The sequence below is a fragment of the Podarcis melisellensis genome (assembly GCF_964234715.1).
Source record: "Podarcis melisellensis genome assembly, chromosome: 1".
Classification (NCBI taxonomy): Eukaryota; Metazoa; Chordata; class Lepidosauria; order Squamata; family Lacertidae; genus Podarcis; species Podarcis melisellensis.
In genome coordinates this window covers 78,213,664-78,228,490 of record NC_138528.1, presented here as the reverse complement: position 1 = coordinate 78,228,490, position 14,827 = coordinate 78,213,664, and the positions used below count along the sequence as shown (strand labels likewise).

General features: G+C 44.6%; 1 protein-coding gene across 5 annotated transcripts in view; it reads left to right on the top strand.

The window, feature by feature from the left end:
* B4GALNT4 (beta-1,4-N-acetyl-galactosaminyltransferase 4) overlaps positions 1-14,827 on the top strand; it is a 179,295-nt gene that overhangs the window by 40,186 nt on the left and 124,282 nt on the right. The window contains exon 1 of one of the 5 annotated variants that reach the window (XM_081884511.1): positions 261-427. The exons of 1 other annotated variant lie outside the window; for it this stretch is intronic. In XM_081884511.1, coding sequence (XP_081740637.1) covers positions 373-427 — 55 coding nt within the window. In that variant the 5' untranslated portion in view covers positions 261-372. Of the gene's footprint in view, positions 1-260; positions 433-4,732; positions 5,460-7,041; positions 7,221-14,827 lie in introns of those variants that run through there. 3 more of the 5 variants (XM_081884513.1, XM_081884510.1, XM_081884512.1) reach the window with 3 other exon arrangements.

The following is a 14,827-nucleotide window of genomic DNA, read 5'->3' as shown; positions in this document are numbered from 1 at the left end:
GACTCTATCATTACTTAGGCAGCGTGAGAGCCATACCAGTGCTGTTCCTTCCTGTGCTGGAAGGGTAATGCGAGAAGCTTTAGACCAGTGTTTCTCAAGCAGGGGCCGTATGGCCCCCTGGGGTCCACACAATATTCCAAGGGGGCTACAGGTGAAAAATGCGTAAATGGGGGCCCACAGCAAGAGGCTAGGGGACCACAGAAGGAAGTGAGAAGTGAAGAAAAATCTTTTCTTTTGTTTAAAATCCTGATTGGCTGGCTATCCGCTTGGCCAATCACAAGCGGGTAAGGGGGTGGCCCACCAGGGCCTAATGCTCCTTTTTGCCATGTGCGTTTCCTTGGAGCAGTCCTGGTTTGTTTCCAGTGGGAGAGCATGATTGCAGGGACTCCTGTTTTGACCAGTAGAGCCAGCGATCCAGAACCCCCAGGTCAGGTAAGTGCGGTGGTGGGATGGCAATAGGTAGGGCTGGGCAAGCCAGAGCTGCTTTTTGCTGCTGCCAGTTCTGGGCCTGGTGGCAGCCTGGGCCTGACTCTGCACTGAGTTCAGTGGGCCTTACTCCCAGGTAAAGGTATGTGGGGCTATAGTGTTTTATCTAGGCAGCCAGGACTCCTCCGTATGACAAGATCTTTTTGCACCAGGTCAGTGAGGACCACTTGCTTTTTTAAATTCTCTCATATAACTCCCTGTGTGCCTTTTGGACTGTATCTGTAGGTTTCCACCCCTGTGTCAAATAACTGGGGTCAAATAAGTGTTGTTTACCTTTTATAATACATGGAAGATGGATCTTCCTTAGGAGGTTCTGGACTCTCCTTCCTTGGAGGTTTCCCAGCAGAGGTTGGCTGGCCATCCGTCATATATGATCTAGTTGAGATTCCCGCATTGCGTGGGGTTGGACTCGATCCCTTCCAGCTCTCCATTTCTATGAAGGGCCAGTCGATTCAGGGTTCAGTCTCCAGGACTGGGGTCCCCTACTCCTGCTGCTTGGATTTCTGGCCGGCTCTCAGATCTCTCCTCCACAATTTCCCCCGGGGTCTTGGGAGTGGAGAGGACAGTGAGCTAGGAACTTCAGAGCGGTCACCCAAGTGCCTGGCTAGCTGCATATGAGGTTACTCAGGAGGAGAGGGAAGCACCTGCTCCAATCAGGAGCGCCAGGAAAGGGTGGATCACTAGTTCCTATGTAAGTTCCCAGTCTGAGCTGCTTCGTTGCTGATGCACTGGCTCTCATCCAAACTCTCGCCTTCCTGACCTGGGGAAATGGACAAGCTTCTGTGCTGTTGAGAAAATATAAGAACCTGCTCCTAGAAACATCTTTATTAGTCTTGTTATGCTGACAGAAATGGGCTTCCTTCCTGCTAAGGGGTGGCGAAAGTGAAGTGCACTCTGGCCCCAGAACGCAAGTGCCAGACTTTTGACACTCACTTTATCATGCCTTCGTGGATGAAGCTGCTGAGGCTCTGGGGCTGTCTAGCAAGGACTCGGATTAATTGGTGTCTCTGCTAAATGTCTAGAAAAGTATTTGATGTCTGCCAGCCAGCGAGATGCAGAGGTAATTATCCCTCCAACCCCCATGGCCTGCATTAGCCATACATCACTGTGCTGTCACAACACTCTGAGGACTGTTTTTCATACATTGAAAGTGTGAGCCAAGAGGACAAAAGCTTATATATTTTTCAATAAGCAAAATTGGTTGGGGGAGGGGGGGAAATGGTTCTGAGTTTCTCAGAACATATGTAATCCTGCCCCTGCCGGCCTTTCAAGGATCCTTGCTTTGGCTAGGGAGCTGGAAAATTTGAGATTCTTTCTTTGTATGGTGTATAAGGAAAGTGATGCTGTGTGTAAAAGTCGATCTGCACAACCGTTACTATAATAGAAAGCAGATAAAGTGCTGGTTTTGGACCTAGGTTAAGATGAATTGCCTAGCCATTTTGGAAGGAAATCTTGCTCTCCTATTAGTTGGCATGATGCAAAAAAAGGGGGGCGGAAGGGTAGCTGTGCGGATTGATGAGACAAAATGCAAACTATTCTATATACTCAGAAAGTGCTGGGGAAACAACTGTCCCATACTGTCCCCCCCAAAAAAAATCTGAGTAGTTACAGAAATGTGTGAGCTGATGTCATCACATCATATAAGCCCTCCCCCCCAAAGAAAAAAGCTTGGTGCATTTTGTTTGGGGATATTCACAAAGTGTGGCTCTCACACCACATATTTCCATATCTGTGTGGGAAAAGGAGAAATCAGAAGCAGGGCTGCTGTTTTAAGCTGTAAACCTAAGTTTGTAATCTCACCTATCCTTCCCTTAACAGTGCTGTGTAAGCGGGAAACATACATTGTAAATATTTTAGTTCCTAGTATGTGTTGTACAATTACACAAGATCAAATAATGTCAGTAAAAATCCCTTATGCAGCAAAAAGTTCCCACTAATAAATATAGCCCAATAGGTTGGAAGCAAGATTGTCTCAACATGTAATTTTGAATCCTACAAACCTGACAAAAAGAAACTTAATTTAAACTCAGAAAGATTAAGACTATAGACGTACATAGTTTACCTGGTAGTAAGCTCCATTTCACACCATTGGGCTTACTTCTAATATGCAAAAGATTGCTTTATGTTGCTAATTGAAAACATATGGGAAAATCCTAACTGTGCCAGAAGCTACGAAGCAAAGGTTTAATAATGGGGGTGAGGGGGAGGGTTCCATAGCTTTGGCACCACAACTGAAGTCTTTTCAAGGAACTCTTGAAAATTTGATCTTCCATGGATTAGGAATTCAATTTATGGGAATGTGCTTTGATTCTTGAACACATAAACTTGTGTCATGTTTGGTGATAAGAGGCCAAGATGGAGCTTGGAGCTTGGCCACAAATTCAGAATTATCTTTGGGCTAAACTAGATGAGCTCTTGAAGAATCTACTTGGATTTCACATCTCTCTCTTTAATTTCTTTTAATAGCAAAAGAGGTTGCCATGAATTGTACTGGAGATAAAGCACAAGGGGGTGGTTTTTAAAATTCTGCCACTACCTCCATTAGGGAGAACATACACATACCCCATGTTTATCCCAAAGGTCAAATAGTAATGTGGGTGGATTTAGATCAGGAAAGCAGTGCTGGGGAAGGGGTTAAGTCCTCCTTCCCCAGTGCTACAGCCCTCATTTAATTCAGGATTGTTTTGCATCTACTTTCGAAATAAAGTAAACGAAAAAGGAGGTTCTGTGCACAATCTCCAGTGTCTTATTTGCCATGGTGAGCAAATAAGACGGTGGCAAGGCTGTTCTAGGCAAGAAGACCGTTCATAATCTCTGTTGGATGAGAGAAGGGGCTTTGGATGTCTGTTACTGAGCAGGGCGGTCCTCATGCACACCAATGGGCTGTAACCACCCCTCAGTTCCCAGCGGAACCTTTGTCTGTCCAGGATCTAAAAATGTTTCCATATGTGTGCTAACTGATTACCTGATTCCCTGAAGTGTGATTACTCCTATTGCATCAGGGAATCTGGGGAGAATTTTATGAAGAACCACCCACGCCATGTTCTTTAGAATAATTGCTGATGGCCACCTTCATAGAATTGTAGAGTTGGAAGGCACCTGGTACAGTGGTACCTCGGGTTACATACGTTTCAGGTTACAGACTCCGCTAACCCAGAAATATTTCCTCGGGTTAAGAACTTTGCTTCAGGATGAGAACAGAAATCGTGCGGCGGCGGCGCAGCAGCAGCAGGAGGCCCCATTAGCTAAAGTGGTGCTTCAGGTTAAGAACAGTTTCAGGTTAAGAACGGACCTCCAGAACGAATTAAGTTCTTAACCCGAGGTACCACTGTATATGTTTTAATGATGATCCACGATGGGCAGGTATTTTAATGTTTCATCGGTGTGAGCCTCTTTTCTGTTTCTGTTTATAATTTTTAATGGCACGTTTAATGTAGAAAGTCTCCTACAGTCTTAATCACATGGTGTGCCTTGAAGTGCTCTGCGAGGTGGCCATTGCCAGCGGCTCTTTTGGCAGAGAGGGTCCATGGACCCCAGGTTGTTCATTACACTCTAGTCAGCGGACTATGATGGCTTTTCACACTGGCTCATTCAGTGAGAAAGAACTGGCCAAAGCTTCCCAGTCATAACCAAGACATAGCATCGGTGACTGAGGCTACTCACCCACATAGGAAACACAAACCTCCTTCTCCCTCATGGCTCTCTCCCTCTCATATATCTTCCCTCAGGCACTTTAAAGTCCCATAACAAAGGAGGCAGCTTATGTTTCCTGAGTGGATGAAAGAAAAAACACAACCTACTGGAAATAAATCATTCCTTTTTTCCAAACGGTGAACAAATATTTTGCGGATGGGCGTGGGAGGATTGGAGCCCATTAGCTGGTGCACTAGGAGTGGGGTGACAGGTTTGCTCTGGCAGGCCCACCTTTGAGATTTGGGGGGCCTAATTGGGCCCATGGACCAGATGTTGCCCACCCCTGGGCTCGGAAATAGTGAGCACATTGTACTTGCCACTTCTTAAAACAACCAAAATACATCCCTCTCCCCAGTTGGATTAGATTGAGGGAAGGCTTGAGAGGAGGCCCAAGGAGAAGTTAAATCTTGTACTGTATTACTTCTCTTCAGAAACACCTGCCTCAGTGTTCCAGAGCATGAGCTATTCTCATAGTCACCATCTGTCATTTTTAATGCCCATAACATTAGAGGGCGGGGAATAAATGGACACACTTTCTTTTTCTTTTTACAGCAAAGGAGGAATGGGAGAATAAATGGAGAGTTTATTTCCTTCCCTATGAGCCAGGCTGAGTCTTAGGTGAGGTTTCGTCATTGGAGCTCATGAATATTTAGCAGGCCTCTGAAGACCTCTTTTTCTCACCCGAAAGTACTGAGAGCCCGACAGTGCAGCTAAAATAACACACTGGCTTTGAGTTGTGCTTATTAGCTGCTGCTTCCCTTCTGTGATGGAGACATTTTGCTGAGAACCCCCAGAGACCTGCTGCCTCTTAGTCTTGGTGGTATGAGGAGGCAAACATGCATAAAATACAGTTTATGTGGTGTAAAAATGCTTTATTAAGCCTGTTCTTTCCATTGCCATCACCACCAATGCAGTGTATCAAATGAGTTTGCCAGGGATGTTAACCTTCATTTATTTACTTTCCCGCCATGGTAGATGAGAGAGCCTGTTCACTGGGCCATGAATAATTGGCCTGAGTTGTATGAGAGAAGTTATTAGGTATAAGACGTTTGCCTCCTTTTGGACCCTGGTGCATAGCTGGTCGAGTGCTGATGATAGGATTGGTTCAGGTGCTGCTCTGATATTTCACAGTGCACCTCAGGCCAGACTTAATGTCCAGAGTTAAATGTCAGGAGATCCATCCCTTCAGTCAAGTGAAGCTATCCCAGACCTCAGACAAGCTGTAGAAAATGTGGAGCATTTGATTTCCAACCCTATGGGGAGTCACAAGTTCCAAATCTGTACGTACTGCATGGGTGAGCCCATATTGTGATCTTATTTAGTTGGTATCTGATATCAAGTTGCAACACTATTGTCATTTTTATTTTGTCCTTTAGTCAGTCATAGTTTTTGTGTTGAGTTTTCTGCCATCACCAAAAATGATGGGCTTTTGCATTTCCCTTGTTTCAATCTTTTGCAACTTTTAAGGCTTTCTGCTGTTAACTGTTTTGGTTTGTTGTTGTTAACTCCTTACTAGCCCAGTTTGTTATCAATCAATTCTTTTATTTGTATCTGTGTTTTCCAAAGATAAAAACCATACTCAAGATGGTTTACAACATATAAAAAAATTACATAACAAATAATAACCAAAATGTCAAAAAGTACACAACCAAATTACCCTGACTGGAAGTGTTTTATGTGTTCCTTTTTTTTAACTTAGAGATACCTCTGAGGAACTAGCTGGTAAGTGTGTTTGTGTGTTGCATGTGTGTTTAGGGAAGTTTTTAATGTTTAATTCTGTTGAAAGCCACCCAGAGTGGCTGGGGAAACCCAGCCAGATGGGCGGGGTATAAATAATAAATTATATTATTATCATTATCATCATTATTGAAGCGGCAGGCTTGGCAAAATGCTCTTGCTCTTCAAGTTCATTCATGATATGAGTGTCATTCTGCTCTAATCTCCTGTGCAGGCATAGGTGGTGATGGGGTAGCATTAGCAGTGAACAAAGGCTGTCCTCATATGGGAATTATTACTGGAACGTGCTTGCTAACCAGAATTTGCCCAGCTCTACTATTAATTACTGCTGCACATAATGCAGACACAGCTAGCTTAATTTTAAGTCCTCTGACACCTTTGGGGAGAGGCTGAAATTTCCTCCCGGCTAGGCTTGGATCCACCTTTGCTCATCTGCTTCTCATTGACCACAACTCTTTGGGTTCATTCTGTGCACCATTCATCCAGGATATCTCCTTTCCAGCATGGTTGCCTCTCAACCAGTTCCATGTTACCTACAGCTTTAAGTCTTCTCTGGAAGACAAAAACAGACTGAGCCCACCCCCTTCTCTTGCAAGGAGGCTACACTGAACAAAGTTCCTGAGTTCTCTGCTGCTTGTCCCCCCTCTTGTTTGTGGCTAGCCCACGGCATTAGATGAGATGGAGGCAGGGAATCCTTCTTTCTCTCTCCTTCTTTCTCCTCTTTGCTTGGTATCGCAAGGCAAACACGACTGAAAATTTGACAGCATGTCTCTTTGTTTGCTGCCACAAGCATGCTCTGTTACCTCTTGTCTCTCTGCTTGTAATGCTCAGTCCTGAAGGTGTACAACTTGAATTTCCTTCTCCCAGTTTAATTTGTCCCATGTAGAAAAGGGAGAAAGCAAGCTCTTCGAGTAAAGGAATTCAAAGAGGGGGAAAAAACAGGAAAGTGAGAGAAGAAAGCATCTCCTTTGTCCACACCCCACAGTCATGCTCACTGCCCTAGACATTGGTGCACGCTTCATCAATAAGTGTGGAAGTCTATATGTACAGGAATTACACACAGGTGAGCACTGGGGTAATAAGAGACTAGCTGAAAGGAAGCAGGCAGACATATCCTTGGGCTTTTAGTTGCCATGCTGTGCCGCCACCACTCTGGAGCTGCACAGCCTTAGGCTTGTTACTGAACAAAGCGGCAGCACCTCTCCTTTGTACCCTTCTTCAGACTGAAGAGTGCTTCTGATGGCTGCTTCTTTTAGCCATGTCTGAGGGTGCTCTGGAAAAGGAGAGCTCCTTGGAGGTTAGAGGTAAGGATCAGACAACGGCACTCAGACTGGTACATGGTCTGTTCTATCAAAGCACATATGAACGAGGGGCTGGAGGGTTCGATGAGAGGGTGACATTGTGCAACCTCTTCAGTTCCTGTCTTGGAACTCAAGTGAACTAAGCTGAAACGGATTCTTGCATCTGATTTTTAAATTCAGAAGTGTGGAGGCTGAGTTTTGTTGCCTTTGGAGCAGGGAGTTCCAGGTCCATGAAGGCTTTCAGTGGTGCCTCTAGGCAGGAGCACCAGACACTCAGTTTTCATTTCTTTTTAAATAAAAAAAGCATTTTTTTATCCATTCTAGAAGGTTATGTGGTAAAATGTGCAGTTACCTTTGAAGTTTTTTCCTTGAAATGTGACTGTTGTGGCTACCTTGTATATTTTTTCTGGTACTGAGGAATGCATGCTATTGGACAGCATCAGTGTGTGATCTCCATAATCAAGGCATAGTGATGGCAAGCATAAAGTTGTGGGGGGTGGTTGTGTCTCTCAAGTTTGTGCTATACTATGCTGCCCTTGGCAGCCATTTTCTATTATGTCACATCCCACGGCAACCATTTTGTGATGGATTCCCTCAGCACTTTCTCAAAATGTGACGTGTGTCCGCTAGTCAAAAACAGTTGGCAACCCCCTAGTTTATTTATTTATCCCCCCCCCAAATCTGGATTCCCTTTAGTGTATCCTCTGTTCCCTGTTAGCTACAAGTTAGAATTTGCATTTATATTGCACTATTGGTTATTGAACACCACACATTAGATCAAGTGCTGTGCACTTTTATGGCCAACAGCCTACAAGAATAAACAGATTGGTCCCAAAGGTGTCATGCCAGCTTTTGCCTTTGTACTGCTGCTGCAGACTAATAAGATTGCTGTTCTGGGATGACTCTTCTTAGAAAAGGAGGCCCTTGGTAGCAGAATGATTCAGAGCCAAGAAGGGTTTGCGTCAACAAAGGGTGCTGATTTTGAAGACAGCAGCTTGTAAAGCACCTGTGTTTGGAGCTTAAAGCAAGAAGAAAGCCAGTGCTTTCTGTCCATTGTTTTCTGGTACCCCCCCCCCCTTCTCTCAAGAAACTAAAAGCTTGGTACCTGTCTGCCGATAATGTTTTTCTATTAAAAGCTTAGCAGCCTGGCAAGATAGGTTATCGGGCAAAAGTATATGGGCATTTGGCCAGTATTGAATTTGGTCCCTTTAGTGCAGAGCACCCACCTCTCTCCCCAAAAAGTCAGTACTTTCTGACATAGGAAGTAATTGCGTCTTTGTAAACCGCCTGTTGCTGCTTTGGCTCATTTGCTCCCACCTTTTGTTCATGCCTTAGCAAGGGAGCCTCTCTGCCCAGCCAATCATCCCAGCATCTTTCCTGCTGCTATTCATCAGGACAGTGACTTGGTACCTAACATCTCTGAATTTTTACAGGGTCTATTGTGAAAGCTCACTTCTGTTCCCAGGGCCAGGGCAGTACCCAGGGCAATTTGGGGGGTCACTCCTCTGATGCTTGCACTTGCACTTGCCCTGAAGTTTCTTTGTGTGGGTTTGCAGTTGCAGTTTGCCATTTTCTCCAGCGGAGAATGCCATAATACGAGGCACTCAAAGATCACTAATGAGTTTAATTTTATGGCCCTTCATTGGCCTGTTGCTCACTGTTTGATTGCCCTGTTTTATTGCTCTAATTATATTGTTAATCGAGTTTATTACTTGTTTCCCCCTCTCTCTCCTTTTTTGATTAAATGTAGATTTATGTCCTCCTCGCCATCCACCATACGGTGTTCTCACTCTTTCCATAGTCTGACCATGAAACTAGGACTCTGGATACGTCCATTGTCACTGTTTTCGGGTGGGATAATTCGGGCTGGGCAATTAAAGCTGACTTTTAGCTCTTGCAGCAACAAACCTGCTTCCCCTAAAGGTCAGACTTTTTATGATAAGGAAGGTGATGGGGAAATGTGGGATTAACCCTTGCTTGACGCAACCGTGTCTAAATCTCCCCACAAACAAATCAGGATAAATGTTCATTAAATAGACAACAACCTCTTAATATCTCCACCCAACAAATTGTGTTGAATGCTCATTAAAAGGTAAATTGTTGGTACCCAGATGAACTTTTTGGAAAATAAGGATATTTTTGAAGATATCCAGTAGGTTTTGTGCTATTAATAGAAAAGATAAGAATAGGCAAGGATTCCAAGGCAATTGATTCTTTGCAGAGAAGTGGGGCAGGGGAAGGGATTTGTATTTTCAAATTTGGATATCACTATATTTGTTGTAAAATTGAAAAATGATTGGGGGGGGGGAGGAGATTAACCAGCTGAATGTGTGAATTCCTAGTTTCAACAATAGTTTTCAAAAGCTTCCTCTACGTCCTTGTTTTCCTCTGCTTACAGTCAAGAGTCTACAACAGAAAATAAAACGGCATTATGACCAGTTCAGAATGTTGGCATATATTCACTAAACTTGAAAATAGGTATTGTCGGTGTATGAAATTCCAATACTGTTGAGATCTTTTTTGGGGGGGGGGGGAGAAATCTTCCTCATCCTTATTGTCTGTTAATGACAGTAGCTCTTGACTATGCTAGTTATTTACTGTATATCCATATATTTGTAATGCCCATCTGCACTAGTTATATCTGGTATTTGGTGTTGAAAAATGTTCCGATTCTAGGGAGGTTCCAATTTGCCTGCTTCAGCTTGGCACCTAGAAAAAATGAATGTGGGGCGCATACTTCATGAATGAGTAATGGTGACTAGCACGACTAACTCTGGCTACCAGGGCCGGCCCCAATGTGAGACAAGGTGAGGCAACCACCTTGGGCAACAGGATCCACAGGGGCATTAGATCCTGATGCAGATGTATTGGGCTGCTAGCCACTTGTGAATTTCATTCCCCTTGGTGTGCCTGTGTAATTGCCCTGCTCCAGTCTCACTTTCAACTCTTTTTGAAAGGCCAGTAGATAGTTGCACCTGCTATTCTTGCAATTCCACAGATTTATTATGGATTGGATGTGCACAAATATACAATATGTTCACGCAATCAATATTGCAAATGGGTGCAACTGCAGTTTTAGTGTCTTGCATAGAAGTTAGAATTCTAACTATCCCTACTGCTGAGCAGTTACTAGGAGAAGCTGCTGCATATTTTCTTTTCCTTACCTGCTGAAGATACGGAAATTCCACTTTCTGTTGTATCTAACAATAGGAACAACGGGGGGGGGGGGAGAGAGAAGGTAATTTTTTTTGCATAAATGTGTTACCAGGTGTGTGTGTGTTAGATTACATTGAGAAAGGCATCTGGACACACATTAACCTCTCCCTTTTGCACAGGATTGGCCTTCACAAACCCCAGTGAGCAGCTACAAACCCCAGTTTGTATATAGTCTTGTAATGACTCCCATTTCCTACTTGCTGGGAGGAGGCGTTTGCTAGTTTTGTCACACAACTGTAACATTTCATTCCCTCTACCTTCTTGGACCAAGCAGGGCTCGGGGCTCTCCACCTTCTCTTCCTCAGAGCTTTGTCCTGCATGGTTCAGGGAAAAGGAGAGTTTTATTTCCCAGCTGGGTGAGTGGGATGTCAAGATGCATCCAAGAGGTCACTTTAGATCCCTGCATCTTTGCACCTCTTTCTCTCATATGTCTTTACGCAGGTGGCCAGCTGGCTCCTTGCGTTGACTTCATTCTCCCCAGCGATGTGGTGCTTAAAATAGCACCAAACCTCAAGCCATTCTCCTCCTTGGGGGTTCCCACCTGGCTTTGCCTTTGGGTAGAACTGTCTTTAGACTGGTCAGTCTTTTCCCTTCCGCTCTGATGAGAATGAGACTGGCACTCCCTTTAGAGAGGATTGGAGTATGTAGGCAGCTGCAGGAACTTGGCAGATCTGCCCTTCTTTCCCCCCAAAAGAGTTTTTAACACACTCTTTCACAAAAAGTATACAACTTTTTGACCACTAAAAAAATGTTTGTCACAAGAAACTTTCTTCAAGTTTCTCTTCTGGGGGCAATTTCTTTCTTTTTTTAAAGAGGTAGCTAGGAAAGCAGAAACTTGCAGTCCAAGCTTGATAATTGTTCCCATCCACTGCACTTCAGAGAGATGCCAGTCTCTGAAGGATCCAGCCTAGCGCAGGCTCTACTTCCCATCTTCCTTGAGTATTCTGTTTTATTTTCCTGGCTGAAATGTGTCCTTAATTATGCCTTTTGTTTGCCTTGATGGGTGGGATGCGGGTGGCGCTGTGGGTTAAACCACGGATCCTAGGACTTGCCGATCAGAAGGTCGGCAGTTCGAATCCCCGCAACGGGGTGAGCTCCTGTTGCTCGGTCCCTGCTCCTGCCAACCTAGCAGTTCGAAAGCACGTCAAAGTGCAAGTAGATAAATAGGTACCACTCCGGTGGGAAGGTAAACGGCGTTTCCTTGCGCTGCTTTGGTTCGCCAGAAGCGGCTTAATCATGCTGGCCACATGACCCGGAAGCTGTACACCGGCTCCCTTGGCCAATAAAGTGAGATGAGCGCCGCAACCCCAGAGTTGGTCACGACTGGACCTAATGGTCAGGGGTCCCTTTACCTTGCCTTGATGGAGGACAGAGAAGTGTGTGTATGTGTAGAAACTAGCCTTTCTAATTCACATTTGTTGCCTTGTCCACTTTTGATTCTGATCCTGCCCACCTCTGGCCTGTGGCCGCAAGAAGGTTGCCCAGAACAGAATGTGGCCCTTGATTTGAAAACAATTATTCCCTGTTCTGGACTTTGGACTGCCTGCCTTATCTTCATATTCTTGACCTTTACCTTCTGGTGTCTCGAACATCCCCCTGCTAAAGATGCATCTGGCAAATGCTGTCATAATGACATTTCTACACTACAGACTATATCAATTTAACTGTCATGGCTTCCCCCAAATAACCCTTGGAGTTTGGTAAGTATGCTGGAATTTTTTTTGGGGGGGGGGCATTTCCAGAGGAGAGAATTTTAAAGCAGTTTAGTATGACCAAAGACAGCTGCATATCTTAATGCAGTGTATATTCCTGGCTATTTTTATTATCTACTTGGCTCTTTCCTATTTTATCCCTATTTTTAGGATCTGCTTTCTCTTTTCACCTTGTTATATGTGCACAGGGACTATCCTTCTACCACTCTATCACCAATAATCTCCAAAAAGTGCACCAGTGTTGATTGCTGATTATGCCATCACATGGAGTTTAAAATGCTTTGCGATCTTCCCGCTTTTCACCCAGCTTAGCTTTTATCCTATTTGCTTTCCAAGTCCCAGAATTTGGAATCTTGTTCTTAGCAGTATTGGACAGAGCTGTAGTCCATGCCTCGGGGAAAGAGAGCAGCAGCAGCAGCAACAACAACAGCTGGTGTGCTGTGATTGACAGGATGATAAGGTGACTGCACAGGCTGAAAGAGGATGGGAATAATTCTTGGCAATTCATTTTCTTCCAAGAGGAAGAAGGTGTGACTTGAGAGCAGTATAGTGGTTGGAAAGTGACCATGTGCCTAAATGTCCTGGAGGGAAAAGGGGCTTATAATGGGAGAAGACAGATGCAACACCATATTGAAAGTGGCCTAACCACACTGGGGCCACAACTGTCCCATACATTTAAAGCACTATTGTACCACTTTAACAGTTACTGCTTACTGCAAAAAATCCTGGGAACTGTAATTTGTTAAGGATGCTAAGAATTGTTAGGAAACCCCCTTGCAGAGCTGCAGTTCCCAGATTGATTGCTAAACCACTGTGGGCATTGTAGCTCTGTGAGGGGAATAGGGCGTCTCCTAATAACATTCCGATTCTGGAAAGTGAAAACCTCACCTGTATTGCCCCTGTTCAACTCAGAATTTGCGAAACAGACAAAGCTGATGCCCCTCCCTAATAAACACATAATCCTACAGAATAATCCAAGTATTCCAGTTCTTCTGATTATGGGTCCAGATTTCTGTCCTTAGCATTATTCAGAGAACTTTCAAGGCCATACAGTACAGTAAATAAAAGGTCCTAGCTGGAAAACTTATATGTACCTTTTGAGTCCCTTGTAGCAGGTATATTCATGGCTTTTTGAACATTGTCTTCCTAACACTTTAGTTGTGTAGGTAACCCAAACTTCTAGGGTAAAGATCTCTTATACTTAGATGCTTTTGCTGACATTTGTCATAACAAAAAGAGTACCTTATTCATATAAAATATTTTCTGTTCGCTGCAGAATTAAATTTCTGGAGCCCAACTGTGGGAAGGCAGAATAGGGTAGGGAATAGCCCAGCTGGGAAATAAAACACCAAATTGTCAGTTCTGAAAATACTCCATGGGGAATCCAGCTGCAAAAAAAAATCCAATCAAAGGAAGAGGTTGTTATGAAGTGAGAGTGCTGCATCATTAGCAAGCAAAAAAGAAAAGCCAGGGTAAGAAGTAGGTAGAAATTTTCTATGGAGAGAGGAGAAACCACTTTCTCTGCATTTTGCAAGGGAGTATATATATGAGAAGGGACGCGGGTGGTGCTGTGGGTTAAACCACAGAGCCTAGGATTTGCTGATCAGAAGGTCGGCGGTTCGAATCCCTGTGACGGGGTGAGCTCCCATTGCTCGGTCCCAGCTCCTGCCAACCTAGCAGTCCGAAAGCACAAAGTGCAAGTAGATAAATAGGGACCGCTCCGGCGGGAAGGTAAACGCCGTTTCCGTGCGCTGCTCTGGTTTGCCAGAAGTGGCTTAGTCATGCTGGCCACATGACCTAGAAGCTGTACGCCAGGTCCCTCGGCCAATAAAGCGAGATGAGCGCCACAACCCCAGAGTCCGTCACGACTGGACCTAATAGTCAGTGGTCCCTTTATATATGAGATGCTGGATTGCTTTGATGCATTACCCCCTCATGGGGGTGATCATGGCAATGGAAAATAACTCATAGCAATTTTAGCTTGTGCATTTCGTGCAGCCTTGTCTATGGAAACATGGACATGTTCGTTAAAATCAGAGGTGTAGGGGCAAGATTCTGTCTGTGATATTATGCTGAGCTTCAAAAATATTACAGTGCATATCTTAAGGCCCACCACAACTGTAGGAGCAAAGCCCCCATCCTTGTCCTGCACCTTTGAGTTAGCTATACAGTGATACCTCGAGTTACAAACGCCTCAGGTTACAAACGCTTCAGGTTACAAACTCCGCTAACTTGGAAGAGTTACTTCGAGTTGAGAACTTTGCCCCAGGATGAGAATGGAAATCGTGTGCTGGTGCCGCAGCGGCAGCAAGAGGCCCCATTAGCGAAAGCACTCCTCTAGTTAAGGACAGTTTCAGGTTAAGAACGGACCTCCGGAATGAATTTAGTTCATAACTAGAGCTGCCACTGTATGTGCAAGGATGTGATCTTTTGATCATCCTGCTGTTTTTCAAGCCTATCCATATCTCAGTGTGAGCAGGAGGGATTCTTGCCCCCCGCCCCCGCTTGACTTGGAACGAAGGCAGTTGGTCTTCCCAAACCTCGTATAGAGCATTGAAAGGGTGGAATGAGCAAAGTTTCTCACTCATTTGCAGTCCTCTCCACAGCACCAGTGTGTGTGTGTGTTGTCAGAGAGAGAGAAAATGCAGTTGCCAGTTGCAACCTGGCGAGTGCATTTGTGGA